This window comes from Jaculus jaculus, chromosome 10, assembly GCF_020740685.1.
Source record: "Jaculus jaculus isolate mJacJac1 chromosome 10, mJacJac1.mat.Y.cur, whole genome shotgun sequence".
Lineage (NCBI taxonomy): Eukaryota > Metazoa > Chordata > Mammalia > Rodentia > Dipodidae > Jaculus > Jaculus jaculus.
In genome coordinates, this window is record NC_059111.1 from 65,415,752 (window position 1) to 65,433,601 (window position 17,850).

Sequence of the window (17,850 nt, forward strand, 5' to 3'; positions counted from 1 at the left end):
GATCTAAGCTGCTCAGTATCTGAAAGTAAAGTTCAGGAGATAAGAGAACTTGTGGACCAGCTACCATCCTTGCTCCATAGGAACTGGACAGCCTTGCCAGCATGGGAAACTCTAGGAGCACAGCTTCTATATGTTGAGATAGGAAGAAGAGCATCTGTCAGTCACAGGAAAGCCTTACGATGGACACCAGGAACCTTCCTCACCTGTCACAAATACCAAAGGGGGTTCAGGACTGCAGCTTTAGGAGGAAATGAGGAAAGAGCCATGAAAGCCCTGTAAACTACAAATGAAAGGGACAGATGTGACCATGGGGACCGCGTCTCCATAGCCTCTCTTGGTACCTGTACTGTTCTCTAGTCTAGTACCTGTCCAGGTGACTCCCTGCAGCAAATTCTCCTGGTAAAGCCAGTGGGTGACCCTAGCTTCTATTGCACCCCAGGTGTCAAAGCCCAGACCCCTGGAGAGGGAACTTTGCAAAGGGCTGCAGAGAAAGGAGTCTTATCAAATTTCTCTGGCCTCCGTTGCCTCCTCTTCCTCCAGGTCTTTGGGGCAAAGGCAGGTGCCAATTTGCAAGGCTGCCTCAGGCGGTCCCTGACCTGTGGCTCCTGCACAATGAAAAGGGAAGCAGATGTTAAAAGTGCTTTTCAAGTTCCAAGAGTGAAGCTTCTTTCCCAGATTCCTTGATAAAGCCTGCACTTTGTAGTGAACACCCATTCTCCAGCTCTACATCAAAACCCAAACCTGTCAGACTTGAATTCTGCTTGTCCAGGTATAATTTTTACTAAATAACCAGCCATTCCAAACCAGCAACTTTGCAATAAGGGGAAACACTCGGTGCTGTCTGGCAGCCTGCGTCAGCAACCCAGAAATTGGTATTCTGGCCATTAAAAAATTAATAAATTACACAGTGTGCACCACTTAAAACAAATCTTTAAGTCTTCCTGCCCCCAAAAATTCCTAGTTTCTGGCTCCAAGTCTCTTTTACTAGTTTTCCAGGCAGACTTGCCCTTAGACATTCTCTGGTTTTCCTAAATTTTCTCAGTCCACAGTAAAAGCACAGGGGGGAAATTAATAAGCACAAAATGCAATCCTCTAATCTCTTAGTGTTCATTAAAATCCTTTCTCCAAAGAAGGGAAATTATTATTTGTTCTTTTATAATCAAAGGCCTACTAATCTACAGGCAGAAAAATAATTTTTAAAAAGCATTTCTGGATACTCTGTATGTAAATAACCTTGAACTGACTGCACTGCAGTTCTATATTCCTGCCCTCCATAAGCATTCTACTTAAGGACCAGGCAAGCTTCTTCAAGGGTAGTTCACTTCACAAAGTTCATAGACCACAACTGACACTGGGTCAATTAGCCAAGCTTATACAGACGTTGGCCACAGTATCATCATAGCAGAAGAGTCATTTACTTTGCTTTCCCTGTCTTTTTGATGTGGGCACTACATTAAAGGCCCTTGGGAGCATTAATTAATTCTTTAGTTGCTGGAATCATCCACTAGTTTACCCTGGCTGGCATTAAGAGACTGGCAACCTACAGCATAGGAGGACGTCTGTCTCTCTTTCCCCCTTCTCTGTCTCTAACACACGCACCCTCTTGTCCAGTTAGTTCTTCACCCTGGCTGGTATCAAACCTGCCCAATCAATCCAACCAACCTTAGGAAAGTCAGCCAGCCCTGAAGGATATTGCTGATAAAGAAGTCAGGGCCAGGACAAGGCTTTTTGCATGCTAATTCCTGCTTACTCTAGCAGTACCTGCAAACACAGCTCTAAACAGACTATTTCTAATAATACAGGGAAAGGTAATTACACTTACAAAGGCACCTCTGTGTCGGGCAGGCGGCACCAGGAGCCAGCAGGTCTGGGTGACTGAGGCTTAGCGGAGACTCCAGCAGTGAATGCACATTGTCTAGCATGGGGGGAAATGCCAGACTGGGGGACCCACAGTATTCAAGACAACAGTGGTGCACCTTGTCTGAGAAGCTTATTTAATGCTTCTGGCACCTGTTGTCAGAACCAACCCACTGTTTCAACCTTGTAGGTTTAGAATTTATTTGGCATGTACAATTGTGCATTTTGCTCTGGAGTGGCAAACAATAGGCAGCTGGCATGTGGGTCCCTTATTGTTCCCGGTGCCTTCGCCCAAGTGAGTTAACCCTTAGATACACAGCAGGGCACGATGGCTCCTGCCCAGTCAAGTAGGGGTTAGGACTCATGTGCCTGGAACTTGAACAAGGTGAGTTTCAGCATCTTGCTAGGAAACACCACTAGGGACAAAGCTTGTTGAAGGATTGGTGCTGGGGCTAAAGCTAAATAAGCCACCAGCAGTGGGAAATGTCAGTGAACATTGAATGACCTCAATACAACCTGTGATATGAGTGTCTTCCTATGGGGTTTCTAATCCAGGGACTCTTATGGCATTGCTTTCTCCTAAATTTCATTTTAATTCTAAAACAAATTATCTTGGTTGTCCTTGGTCTCTTTTTTTTCCCAATACAAAATGTTCCTTTGTTGGTTCTCTTGTCACAGAACTATAGATACTCTGTCATCAATGATGTTTGCCACTCAGGTGGACTAGAAGCCTTGTAAATGGCACAGTCACGAAGTTTATCTATGAAATGGTTCTCATCTTTCCCATTTTTCTTCCCATCCTTCTTCCCCTACTCATACCATTAACCAAAGCCTATTTTGAGTCTAGCCTTTAAAATACTTAAATTAAAAAGCAGCTGGCATTTAATTCTAGCTTAAAATACTAAGTATCAGTATGACTGTATGTATATATAGACACACATGTATGTACCTATGTAAAATGTGACACACCAATCTTACTGTTATGTATGTATATACGTGTGTGTGTATGTATGTGTGTGTGTGTGTGTGTGTGTATATATATATATATATATATATGTATATATATATATATATATATATAAATTAATTAAGGCAAAGGTATTTAAGCATTGATCATTTATTCTTTTCATGTGCTATAAGTTCACCTGTAACCAATGTTTCTTCTACCTTCTACCTGAAGTATACTGTATAATTTTCTTTCCTTTTTGGTGACAATTGAGAATAAGCTTACACAAGCATGCTAGGTGAGCACTCTACCACAGAGCTATATCCTTCGCTCTTTAATTCCTTTTTAAAGGGCTCACTGCTGATATGCTTTCTGAGTTTTGCCAGTCTAAGAAAATCATTTTAATCTTGTGCCCAAAATATATGTTTACAAATTATGGAATTCTAGATTAAAGCTTTTCCTCCATTCACAAAGATGCACTCAGGCAAACTGCTTCGTCTCTGGACCTAAAGAGATTCTCCTTAGCTTTGAGACTCAGCAGTTTTAGTAAGGTATGTCCAGTCTAGATATTTTTATTTATCCTATACTTGCAGTTCACTATAATGCTTGAATCTGTGCATCAATGCCTTTATTGATGATTTTCCATGGAAAAAAATCATTTAAAATTTATTTATTTATTATTTGCACAGAGAGAAAGACCCACAAACACACACACACACACACACACACACACACACACGCACACACACACCCCAGGGACTCTAGCCACTGTAAACAAACTCCAGATATACGCAGCACTCTGGTGCATCTGGCATTAAGTGGGTACTGGGGAATTGAACGCAGGTCATTAGGCATTGCAGGCAAGCTCCTTAACTGCTGAGCCATCTCTCTAGTCCACCTGGAAAATCTTTAGCCATTATCCTTCCTTTTCTTCTGGTTTCATTTTATAAGAATTAGACCACTCCATTTTTTCTCTGTTGCAATTTCTTCCTCTCACAAATTCATTCTAAATTATTTCCTAGTTCACTGATTAGTCATTCTACTGTGCTTAATCTGTTGTTAAAGCAATGTATTGAATTCAAAAGTTTTAGTGTTTGAAATAATTTTTATTTATGAGAGAGAGAGAGAGAGAGAGAGAGAGAGAGAGAGAGAGAGAACACACACACCAGGGTCTTGTGCTACTAAAAACAAACTCCAGACCTTTATGCAATGTTGTGCATCTGTCTTATGTGGGTACTAGGGAATCGAACCTAGGTCTGCAGGCTTTGTAAGCAATTGCCTTTAACCACTGACCCATCTCCCCAGCCCTACTTTTCAGTTTTTAAAGAAATAAAGGACATTTTAAAGTTTTCCCATTCTCTTTGTCACTTACTGGTTGTATGATGTGGGATTTCTTACTGTACTCTTTTGTTCATCTTTTGTTTGTATCAGAATCTATGAAAGTTCTTTAAGATTTGTGTTGAAGTCCTTTTGAGAACTTTGTTGGTTTCTATCTATCACACATGAACCCTACTGGCTTTAAACTACTTAAAACTCAATTCTCAGCTTAGCATCTTTCTTATCACCAAAAAGAAATCAACTTGGCCTGCAAATCCAGTCCAACCAAACTGAACTTTCTCATTCTCAGAGGAGAGATTTGTCTCACACTCTTTACTCTTTTCCACTGACAAGCAAGGCAATTTCTTTGCAACCCAGAGTGAAAGGCAGCATTGATATTTTGCTCATCCACCCAAGTATAGTTATTTGAAGTTTCACTTTTATAGGGAGGATCTTTAGGACCAGAAATCAGGTCACAAGAGTTGTGCTAAGGTAGAAACTTTAAGGACGCATCCACTAATAGGGCTGGCTGTGCACACATAGGCTCAACACCTGAGAGTGAACACTCCCTTCAATTTTGTTATCTAGGTGGCCTCATTTGCCTCACCTCAATTCCAGGCCTGTTCTTTTACACTTAGCACTTTAAAGCATTAGCGGGGTATCTGTCCCCTATGGCTTCAAAGATGAATGCTCAAGTTCAAATGTTTGTTGAATGCCTGTGAGGCAGAAAACAGCTTGAGAGTTCCCCAGAAGTCACCTACCTTCACATTGACTTCCTGGCTAATCCATGAGAGGTGCATTTTTACAATCTGTTATCTGACACAGAAATGTGTTCTTTCCCTGCTCTGTCAATGGCTGGAACTCTAGAGAGGACCTATACCTTATGGAGATGCTCAGGTCGGCTGATTCTTCCTTCAAAACATATCAAGATTATGCAGGCAGTGCCTTGCCTGATTTTTTTTTTTTGAGGTAGGGTCTCACTCTAGCCCAGGCTGACCTGGAATTCACTATGGAGTCTCAGGGTGGCCTCAAACTCATAGCAATCTTCCTATCTCTGCCTCCTGAGTGCTGGGATTCAAGGCATGCATCACTACGCCCAGCCTTCATGATTATTTTTATGTTTTCCCTGCTGATATGCGTCACAAATTTGGGAGTTCGTTTTTCCTAGCCTTTTCTGCACACCCAATGAAACTTAAGTCTCTATAATAGCATTCATGACAAATCAGATAGCTGCAAGGGAATTTCCTTTTGCTTCATCATTGAACATCCAACTCTTCTGAATCACCTCTTTAAAGGGGATGGCTTCTCAGATATGGAAGAAGTGGATGGCATTCAAAGAAATACATACTCAAAAGTATCACCTTCAACAGGGGCCTGACTCTGAATCCTGGTGCCCCATGCCTCAAGCAGTGCATTGTAGGAGCAACAATGTAGGCTTTGCCATGAGAGGCCTGGTCTCGGACCATTTCTGTCACATACTCCATTCAGGCTTTCTTTGCATTGACTTTTTCATCTGTAAAGTGTTTTATGGACACAAAATTGAAATACAACAATTAAGGTACCTAGTAAAATATCTTGTACAAAAGTCTTCAATAAAAGGTGATGACAATCGCCATTGCCAATGCAAAATCCATTGTCCCGTTGGAATGAAAAATGGAGAGAGCTAGTATGTTCTTTTAACTACTGGCAGCTGGAAAATGACTCCTCTGTAGTTTTATGCCTGAGTTACAGTAGAGTTCAACAGTTTTCACCCTAAGAGCCATATATATATATTTTTTTAAATGAGAGTGAGGAGGGAATTGGTGCACCAGGGCCTCCAGACACTGCAATGGAACTCCAGACATTGCAACTGAACTCCAGATATGTGTACCCCCTTGTGCACATGTGCGACATTGTGCACTTGTGTCACTCTGCATCTGGCTTATGTGGGATCTGGATAGTTGAACATGAGTACCTAGGCTTTGCAGGCAAGCACCTGAACTGCTAAGCCATCTTTCCAGCCCGTTATTTTTAATTTAGTGAAAGACTTAATCCTACTAAATAAATTTATCTAAGTTTGCTAAATTGATTATGACCTACATGGGCCTCTGACTGCCACAAAACATAACTCTGTAATGTCAGAGTTAATTAACATTTTTTAAGCAGACTATCCTTTAAGTGTCTTAGTCACAATTAGAAACCAGAGAATCAAAGGATGGCTTAGTTGAAATAGAAACATATCCATCACTTCTGGAAATATATTCAGAGCATCCTTTGAATGGTGAATTGGCATGGCTATACATACATACCACAAAGGACAACATACTAAAAGGTTTAGGTATTTTCTTTTAAATCCTGTCTTGAAATTCATCCTGTGGGCACTTAGCAAAAATCAGAGCAACGAAACAACAAATATTTGGTGAAAGAGTAGAAGAATGAAAAAACATTAATGATTTGCTAATAGTTTTAAGAATCTCCCTCCTTACTCCATAGCTTAACACTCAACTCTTTTGGACATTACTTTGTAAAAACAGTGTTTTTCAAGGCATCTTCTTTTTATCTGTCCTTCCCAAGCAAAAAGCAACAAACCCAGTTTTAAGGGTTGTTGACCACACAGTAATTAATCAGACCTGAGACTGAATAAAAGCAGCAAGCTAGGGATCTTTACAACATCCCTTAATTAATAGTCTATCCTTAAAAATTAACACCTAGTTACTCATACACTGTGTTGAGCTCTATCCCATGTACATTATATGAACATTGGACAAATAGTTGCATGGAAATGTAAGTTTATGTCTTCTTTCCAGACTTACTTAACAAACCTTTGTGAGATAGGTCAGAGTTCAAGTAGAGATGTGGCTGAGTTTGGAAACCAGCTCCCCCACTTAACTTATAAGATATCAGTGTGGCCTTGGACAAATTCTGAAGCCCGTCTATTAACCTTTCTTTTCTCAGCCTTAGCCTGGAGCTTGAGAGAAAAACAGGACCTGCAGTGCTGGATGGACTGCAGCGAAGATTAAGGGACGTACCATACACAGCTGTAAGCATGGGGCCAGGAGAGGGGATGGACTTGTGATTGCACACATACTCTCCTAGGACCTGGGCCCCAATCTCTCCGCTTCCTGAAAGTCCCAGCCATATCTGAGCTTGGTCACTTTTGCATCCTGCTTTCATCGGTTCTTTTTCTTCTTTGTCTACACAGATGGGAATAATTCTTCCAATAACATGAAAGCAAACAAGCTGGGGTGCAGATCAGTGGTGGAGCACCCATCTAGCATGCCTAAGGCTCCGGGGATGATTCCAGGCATTGCAAAAGACAAGCAAAATTAAAAGAGATAAGAATTCTTTAAATGTCCTACCTTAAAGACATAATACTTTGATTAGACTTTCTAGTTGAGGTTTCTTTCACAGTAAGATCTCTGGGCTAATTGGTTTGTATTTTCTTGTGTAGGTTTCTGCTTCTATTATTCTATGTACATTGATTTTTTTTGAAGATAACCACTGACCTCCATCTTTCAGTTCAAAGACCTCTGCTTGCATTTCATTTCCCTTGGTTCCTCATTCATTATTGTTTCTCCTGTCTATTTCATTCCTCTCTAAGTTGCTGGAAACTGTTGATTGAATTTTCCATCTGCCAGCCACTTCTGCTATTTCCCCCACCAGTAATTCCTACCTAAGAAAGTGTGGCTTCTGAGCGCTGTTTCTGGCTCCCATAGCCTGGAGATAGCACTGCTCTTCTGGCTTTATGCTTGTAGCTGATGGTCACAGTATCTTCCATGCCCATTCCTCTGTATCTTCACAGCAAGAATACTGCACAGTGGTCAAGAAGCATTCTGACTTTTCCCTATCCCCACCTACTTAGGTTACCTCGGTAAATTTCCTTAATTTCTGATGCTCTGGTCTTCAATGATTAAAAAAAAAAAAAAATAGTAGAGGGAAATCTTTTGAAGGTTGTCCATAACTCCTTCTATTTTCTGAACTTTCTAAGGTCCATAATCCAGGCGCTGAAGCTATATTTTAGCCTCTACTTTCTACCTTTTATCACTTTCCAGATTTTATGAGGTTCTGAAACTTCCTTCAAATGCATCCCCATTTGCTACTGCCACGACCCTCCTCCAGGTGAGCATCCCTACACCCCTGCTGTGGCCTCCTTTTTGTCTTCCATGCCTGTGCATCTTGCCTGCCCTCATGGGATTCTCCAGGGTGAAGCCAAATTATCTCCTGAAATACCATCCCGATCAGGTCATCTGTCCAAGTCCTGCACAATGCTGCCTACAATGTATCATTCCAGGCCTTCTTTATGAAGCTGTTCTGGTCCTCTTGATGTGACTGGAATCTGCCTCCATCTCATACCCACACAGCAGCCAGCTCTTTTCAGCAGCACATACACCAGACTGTGCAGATCAGCATAGCTGGCTGACTGTCCCATGAAATGATAATAACTTTCTGTAACCATCCTTATTCATTTACCCCAGCGCTAGGACAGAGCACGTGAGGGAAGGCACATCCTTACTCATTCACCCCCAGCACTAGGACAGAGCACATGGAGGGGAAGAAACAGATGCCTCAGAAACTAGAAGGGGACCTCTTCCATAATTGACCTCTTGTTACATTTGCCTTTCTCAGTATCGTAACACTTTGCTTTCTCTCTCTAATTACCTTGTGTGGTGGTTTGATCCAGATGTCCCCCGTAAACAGGTGTTCTGGACGCTAGGTTCCCCAGCTGATGGCAATTGGAAATTAAAAGCATCCAGCATCCAGGAGGTGGTATATTGTTGGGGGTGGGCTTATAAGTTTCCTCATGCCAATGTTTTGCACACTTTTCGGTTGCTATTGGGTTCACCTTGTGTTGGCCAGTGGGTGATATCCACCCTCTGCTCATGCCAACATCTTCCCCTGCCATTAAGGAACTTTCCCTAGCGTCTATAAGCCAACATAAAACCCTTTTTTTCCCAAAAGCTGCTCTTGGTTGGGTGATTTCTGCCAGCTATGAGTCTTGACTTCAACAGTAATGTTGGTACCAAGAAGTGGGGTTGCTGCTAAACACCTGACTGTGTGGCTTTGGCCTTCTGGAGTGATTTTCAAGAGGAATGTGGAAGAATTTGAAACCTTGGCCTAAGAGACACCTTGCAGTGCTGTATGTACAGCTTGATGGACTATTCTGGCCAGAATTGAAAGACCTGAATGCAGTAAGAACTACAGACTGTGAGATTTGCCTTATGAGGGTGAGAAAGAGCTTTGCTTAGATGGGGCTAGAAGCAGTTTGTGTCACAGCCTTGCTGTTATGCCCATGTCCTGAGAACTTAGAAACGGGCTGGTGTGTACAGCAGAATATGGCACAGAAAGATTCAGCTGCAATTAAGAGATTTCAACCTTGAGAATGGGCCAGCTGACCTGCACAGGGGTAACAGGAAGAATGCAGACTCTTTTGAAGGGGCCTGAGTGCTCAAGGAGTGTCCTGTTCTTCAAAGTCTGCTTTATTCACTCCTGGATTAACAAATTGGCACCCTACCTGATATTGTGGAGTATAAGAAATGCAGGAAAGAGACAGTCATTGAGTTTCCAACACAGTTGGTTTTGTGTTTTGGAAATGGCCATGAGCAGCATGAAACAGGTTTGCTAGATACTTACATGGAGACCCAATGGAGCCATGAGGATGAACTATGGATTGCAGTGGAGACCTAGTGGAGATGAGGGGTCAATGAGATGGCTGCTGAGAAGAGCTGCTGCCATAGAAGAAGTTTTCCAGGACTGGGAATAGCCTATCTGAGGGGTGGAATTGGAATACCACCAGAGACTTGTTGCTGGTTAGTTATTGGATTTGGAGATTTATCACCGACTAGAATTGTTGGACTTGAAGCTACAGAGTTTGATGTTTGCCTTAGTTGCTTTAAATCTTGTATTGGCTGAATATTTCTTTGCTATGCCCAATGCCATCTTTTGCAGTGTGAATGTTTATTCTGTGCCATTATGGGATTTGGGGGGAATTTTTAGACTCAGCTAAAAGATCTTGGACTATGAGGATGTTTAAACATCACTGGAACTGCTATAAACTATGGGGACTTTTAATGTTGGACTAAATGCATTGTATTTTACATCATGGATAGTTATCAGTTTATGGGTGCCAGAGGTGGAATGTGGTGTTTGACTCAGGTGTCCCCCAAAAACTTAGGTGTGCTGGTTCCTTAGCTGATGGCAATTGGAAATTAAAGCCTCCTAGAAGCAGTGGATTGTTGTATGTGGGCTTATAGGTGTTGGCTTATGGGTGTTATAGCCAGTTTCCCCATGCCAATGTTTGCCACACTCTCCTGTTGCTATTGTCCACTTTATGTTGGCCAGGGGTTGCTTGTGCCATCATGGAGCTTCCCCTAGAGTCTGTAAGCCAAAATTCATCCTTTTTTTCCCCAAAGCTGCTCTTGGTTGGGTGATTTCAGCCAGCAATGAAAACCTGACTACAACACCTTCTTTATAACATGGATACAGTTGGTCTTTAGTTACCGCTTAATTGTTCAATAGATATTTATCAAGCATCTACTTATGTTCCAGAAACTATCAAACAAACTGTAGACAAGGGTTACACAGACACACAGGGAAAATGCTTGAATGGTCTCAGAGGCCGACAGCTCAGTGGGATGGGGACCACAATAAGAAACGGAGGGAGCACCAAGTAAGATCTGAGGAGAACAGACAGATGAGCCAAGGGTAGCTGAAGAAAGGAAACAACCAATGAGGCTGGCAGACACGATGGTGACATAGAATTGGGGGTGGCGGAGGAGGAAAGAAATGGCTACCAGACAAGAGGTGGGAAATTTAGTCTAACTGCAAGAGGAAATAGCTGAAGGGTTCCCTTAGGAAGCATTTTCTTCAGGGCTCACTAGTTTCCTCCAGGTTTCTACTCATATTCCTCATCCTTACTTGATTCTTCTATTGAATTGCACCCCTGGCACCTTCTCTACCTCTTTGCATTGGCTTTTATTTCCTAAAATGCACCACTTCTTGACGTCTGACTGCCTGCCCATCCAACTATGAGCAGCTTTTCCCAGCCATCTCCTAATAGTGAGAGTAGTGCCAGGTACATAGTCAGCTCCCAATAACAGTGTGGTGGCTGGTCTTTTTATTGTCTGCACAGTTTTGTCTTTTCCAGGATATCCTATAGTTGGGGTCACACTGTATTTGGCCTTTTCAGATTGACATGTGTTAGTAACATGGACTTCCACACCGTTTTATGGTTCAATAGTTTGTTTCTTTTTAGTGATGAATATTATCCCATTGTCTGATGTGCCAGTTTATCCACTCACCAACTAACGGACATCTGGGTTGCTACTAGGTTTTGGTAATTATAATAAGGCTACTATAAACAATAACACATGAGTGAATCTGACTTTCATTACTCTGATTGCTGTGACTGTGAGTTTGGGGGAGGGAAGATTCACAGTACAGAAATCCCAGAAAAGGCTCCCATTGGAGGTCCACAGGACAGGTACAGCAGCAGTGGCAGGATGAGAGCAGCCCCTAGGATGGATGAACGGCCATGGCATGTCCCTTGGTGTCAGAAAGCTGCCAGCTATGTGTTTCTAAAGTAAAACCCAAACAATTGTTTAGAAAGGACTTAAGTACATTAACAGTTGGTAGATACTTTAAAAGGCTATTCTTATATGTATGAATAAATCTAACAGCACTAAATTTGTACATCTCCTTTGACCTAACAACTTCATTGTTAGCAATTAGTCCTTTTCACACACTCACACAGTATATCAACACATACATAGGGATATTCATCACGGTCCAGCTTATGATACCTCAAAATTGGAAAAAGCAATAATGAAAAAGAAACTAATAAGTTTACCTCAGTACCACATACATAACATATAAAACTTAAAACCCATTTTATATAGCTACTAAACGAGGAGACTGTGCTTAGAAATATTCTATTTGTGCTGCTGAGTGTGGTGATATATACCTTTAATCCCAGCACTCAGGAGACAGAGGTAGGAAGATCTCTGTGAGTTCAATGCCACCCTAAGACTACAGAGTGAATTCCAGGTCAGCCTGGGCCAGAGTGAGACCCTCCCTCGAAAAAACAGAAAGATATATTCTATATTCTATTTGTGCTAAACCATACATGCTAGCAAATTTTGTTATACATAGCAATAGAGAATTTTACTTCATGTGTCTTTCTGAATTATTTGATGTTTAAAACATCAACTTGTATTTGATTTACAATTTAAAAAAAAATCAAACTCACAGATAACTGCTGGAATGAATTCAGAAAAAAAAAAACCACAAATGCATGGATATAGTATTACTTGCTGTCAGAATGTTTGGACAAAAGTGCCAAGGATTATTTGTGGCACAAACAATGCGCAAGCCCTTTATTTGTATGGATGAGAACAAATGCTTCCGATTGGCGCTCAGCAGCTGGGGAAGCACCTTCCAGTGGGGCCACGCCTGTAACCACAGACTATGAAAGCGGGTTCTCAGGATGCATGACGGATCCTATCTGCCATTGTGCTGGTGGCCAATTTTTGTCTGTGGGAAAGGTAACACTCATAGTAGACACATATGACCCCCTTTCCTCTGACAAATTTGTTTGGCTTGCTTTATGCTCCAGGAGCCCATGCATGAAACAAGTTATGAAAGGACAGGACTTACCTCTTTTGTGTGTGTGTGTGGTGCTGGGGATGAAAACCATTGTAACTACAAACTACAGCCCACAGACCTTGCATTCTCAAATATGCTCCTAGAAAAGTAGTATATGTTGTACATTTTCCCCTTTCAAAGGCAATGATGTATTCTGCCTTTATCCAGTTAATTTTTCCTTCTATGCTGTAACATGCTGGCTACATATTGCCAGTTGAAGTGGAGGGGGTTTTAGTAACAGAGTTCACTGCATCAGAACTCAACTATTTCTAACTTCAGGAATGTGAAATATTTACCATATCTACTTTTTCTTTCAGTTGCAAATGTATTTTTGGAGTAGGTATTCTAATTGCCATTTGTTGGGAAGCCACAGAATAGTTAGGTACTTTGCAAGTCAATTCATGAGACAAACAGAAAGCTTTGTTAGTCCAATTTTAGGCAAGGTTAAGCTCCACAGGCCTAAACACACACACCTAGCTAATCACTCAGCCCTCCTGGGTTCTGCTTTGTGATGTTAACAGAGGTGAACAAAGGGACCCAAGGAGGATAAGTAAGATTGCTTCATCCCCTGAAACTAAGATTGTGGTTCTCTTCTTAAAGACCCATACCTTACACTGGCTATTTGCATTTTCCTATCCAATTAAGAAAATAAACAAAAATCATCTTGTTATTAAAAAGCACTACCCTGAAATGAAAGCACAAAGAACTTACAGCAACACCAAAGCCATGATGCTCCTGAAAGAGTGGATCTTAATGTGATTACAGACCACAGAATGGTGTACCTGGAGTCCAGGTTCATAAAATACAGCTGGAATCTCGTAACTGAGATTGCTTGAGTGTAAGGTAGGCAATCCACACCAGGGAGCGGTCCTAACTAGAGAATGACTCTCAGGTTTCTGGGCATCTGGCTGATTCTGAGAGCTCGTGGAGCATGGAGATGTTCAGGGCCCTTTTAGACAATAGGACTAAGTTTCCAACAAACAAATATACAAACAAACAAACAAAAAACACAAGTAACTTTACTTGGTAATTACCAAGACGCAAAAATGGCCATAGCCCATAGAATGCCTCTGAATTACATTAAACCACTAGAATAGCAATTACACTAACTTTATGTGGGAGACTTCTCCTGCTCTAACTTGAGTTACCTCGCTCATTTCAGGAAAGCAATTTTAATACACAAAAGTGTAAACAAGCAACTTCTGAGCCTCAATTTCAGCACAAATACCATGGTTGGCAGTCTCTCCTCACCCAACTGCAAAATAAAGATGCCAGGCACTCAGGGAGTATTTAAGAGGATGAAGAATCTAAGATTATGAACTAAAAGAAATATGAAAAGCACCTAGTCCTAGTCCAGTGTCATCTGCAGGTAGTTAAACAGTCTGTTATTGTATCAGCCCATAAATTCCTACTATTTTATCTACCTAGACATTTCTATAGCAGTCACTGCTGTAGTACCAAGTGTTCTTTACCAGACAGCCTGGAGAAAGACTACATGGCATCCTATGAAAATGGCTAGCTGTTGCACCACGTTAGACTGTAAAGTCTAAGATTTCAGAAAAAAAGATGATTACTCTACAAATTGGCGCTGTCTCATGATAATACTGTGTATTTCTTATAGTTGCCAATGATACCCATGGTTGTTCCGCTGAGTCCTTTGTCTCATAACCATGAAAAGTTAGGCACACTGATAGTGAGGAATGAGTTAGGCAAAAGGGATTTATTGAGGAAAAGGTGGAGAAGCCTTAAAGTATCAGGACCAGCATGCATCCAAAAAAAAGAGAAAGGGAAAAGAAGATGTTATGCTTCCTGGGTTAGAGCTCAAAGAAACTGGCAGAATAAGCAGTGAAGATCTGGGAGCCAGTGCCTGATGGAGGTACTGCTGGAGGTTTCAGGGCATTATTTCTCTGAGTGGTTAACTATTCCTCCCGCCTCTCTACCATGTCCATAGGTGAGATGTGACCTTGTGACCAGGTGAGTGACTGACATACCTTTTCCCTCCGTTCTTTCATACCAGGAGACAGAGGCAGTGTCCTTCATTGAATGACTTCTGTGCCTGCTGTCGTCTGTCTACCTACAACAGCCATGGCTGTGTCAACAGCATTGCTATCACCCTGTGCTCACTCCCAGTTACAGATGAGTAACTTAAATACTATTCAAAACCATATCAGCATGTTTATTCCTATCACACTTACCTAAATAAATGTTTTCACTACTAAGATCAATCCCAGACAAGACAGTATCACTTTTTCTTTGATCTTCACAAAGGCACAAATTATAGGATACCCTCCTACATTACCCTGATGTGCTGAGGACCATTTAGGGGAAGGCAGATTTGCCTGATACACTGTGGTTGTTACTAATTCAGAGCACCCATGGAGGTCACCTGCAGAACCCAGACATACAGGTGTAAGGAAGGACTGTTGGGCAGAGAAGCTCACAAGGCTGTAACAAATGTCACAATAAGCCATTTCAAGGTCCTCTGACACACAGTGTGGTCACTTGTCACACATTACCAGATCAGCCATACCTATTCTGCATAAACAGAGAAAGGGAGAAAACAAGCTAGTTGTCTCACTGTTGTTGATGAGATAAAATTTCAAGTGGCCTATTTTATGTGGAGATTAAAAGTTCATGATCTTGTACAGCTTGGAGTAAAAAAAGAAGACAAAGAACTCTTGAACACCATGTAAACAGACAACCCAAAAAGTGGGTTAAGCAGTGATCAGAAAGGACACTAGCTTAAAATCCACACAAATAATTTCAATGAAAATTTCATGATATATGTATATGAGATTAATTTTACATACCTACGCTTTTTTTTGTTTGTTTGTTTTTCAAGGTAGGGTCTCACTCTGGTCCAGGCTCAGAGTGGCCTTGAACTCACGGTGATTCTCCTACCTCTGCCTCCCCAGTGCAGGGGGGATAAAAGGCATGTGCCACTATACACTGGGCTACTTAGGCATATTTAAATGAAAGTACTTCAAGCATAAATTTGAATTTTCACTGTATATCCTTGAAGACTTACTGATTTGAGTTGGTATAAAACTTTCTTTATAGCCAGGCATGGTGGCGAGCACCTTTAATCCCAGTACTTGGGAGGCAGAAGTAGGAGGATTGACGTGAGTTCGATGCCACCCTGAGACTACATAGTGAATTCCAGGTCAGCCTGGGCTACAGAGAGACCCTACTTTGAAAAACAAACAAACAAAAAAAACTTTTAAAAATCCTACTGAAAAATGTTGAGCATCTTTATTTGATACAGCTTCAGAGCTAGGCATTATGCAAGCAATTTCAGTATATAGCATTACAACTCTGTGGACAGAAGAGTATAAACTCATTTCAAGAATCCTCCAAAAGTTGGTTTTGTACTCACTTTTAAAAATCATTCTCTAAATAAAAAGTAAGATTTATAATAATTAAGATGAGGCTCCAATACAGAAAATACATATAGAGCCAGAATGTATAGAATTAGAAAATAAATTCAAAAGTTGTTGTAACATGCTTATTCCCCCATCTCCAGTTCTGGGAATAGAACCCAAGGTCATCATTCTACCAGTGAGCTGCTAAGCTGTACCTCCAGTCTACTCTTTTCCTTAAATTGAGTTCAGCCTATCTCCTGATGGAATATTCTAGAACCTTTGCAGGTGTCCCTGATGGAGAGCATTGAGAACTGGGTTTTCATATCACTAACAAGTCTAAGCAAAGCCAGTGTTGCTGTGAAGAGCTATTCTGACCACCTCTTTTGGTGGTGAGCATTCACACACTGGTCATCCCGTGTCTGTGCATGACTAAGGGCCGTTTTTCTGCACACAGTGAGAGGGGTTTTGCCTGATTGGGGTGAATGTGCCAATGGGCTCCAGCAGATGGCTTTTCAAGGGATTAAACTAACAGAGATGAATTTCTTGTGAAGAACAGGTACAAGTTTGAAATGAGAAAGTGATTCAATAAACAATGAAAGGCAGGCTACCTTGTAGATTCCGAAGAAGCCGAGGTCCCGGACAACGGACAGAGCACTGACCCTGGGACCAGTGGTGATCTCTCCAGCCACTTGTAGACGGATCTTAACAATTTCTAAAGGATTTGTGAAAATCACTTGGGAACCTCCTGCCTAAAGAGAAAAAGAAAGACTTAGGATCAAAATCCAGGAACAGTGAGGTGGGTGAGGAAGAGATGAATAATCACTTTTGATAAATTCCATCCTCAGTAGAGGATAGCTTCAATTCTTGTTCATCAGTTACAGGAGTTGGTCAGCTGGGGAGATGGTTCAGTGGACAAAAGCACTTGCCACTCAAGCAGTAATAAGGGGTCTGTATCCTCAGCACTCACATAAATGCTGGGGTGGTGGCCCTCCTGCAATTAATCCCAAGTTGGGAGACAGAAACGATGGATCACTAGGGCAAGTTGGCTAATTCCTGTTCAAATCAATGAGTTCTAGGTTCAGCAAAGGGATTTGGTCTTAGTAAACACAGTGAGGAGCAACTGAGAAAGACATCTGATATCAACATCTGACTTCGACATGACTTTGCACACAAATGCACACATACACATACGAGCATGCATACACACATAAGCACACAATGCCCACACACTGAGAGATTATGTAGCCAAGTACTGTGGAACATATTCAATCTATAGTGTTAAGTAGAACTTGTAGCATGCTTAAAAGACCTATCATAAGCTATCACCACATAGAAGATATACACTAAAGTGGAAGTAAAGAGGTGGAAAAACTACAAATGGTTTGGTTTTTTTCTTTCTATATTTTAATGTTTTAAAACTTTTAATTTTGTTTGTTGACAGAGTGGAGAGGGAGGGAGGGAGGGAGGGAGGGAGAGAGAATGGATAATCTAGGGCCTCCAGCCACTGCAAACCAACTCCAGACACATGTGCCACTTTGAGTATCTGGCTTACGTGGGTCCTGGGGAAAATTGAACCTGGTTTCTTTGGCTTTGCAGGCATGTACCTTAACTGCTAAACCATCCTTCCAGCCCTATATTTTAAATATATATATGTACATATAAAAACACATGACTATGTGTTACTGTTATAAAGAAAAAAATGCAAAAGGAAAAGTATATATCAATAATTACATATTATATATAATATTT

The 17,850-nt window shown here is 41.3% G+C and overlaps 1 protein-coding gene across 1 annotated transcript in view; it reads right to left on the reverse strand.

Moving 5' to 3' along the window:
- The window catches only part of Slc25a13 (solute carrier family 25 member 13), a 185,629-nt gene that overhangs the window by 18,494 nt on the left and 149,285 nt on the right, over positions 1-17,850 (reverse strand). Inside the window, exon 14 of the mRNA XM_045160892.1 lies at positions 16,710-16,850. Within this exon, the coding sequence (XP_045016827.1) occupies positions 16,710-16,850 (141 nt within the window). The remainder of the gene's footprint in view (positions 1-16,709; positions 16,851-17,850) is intronic.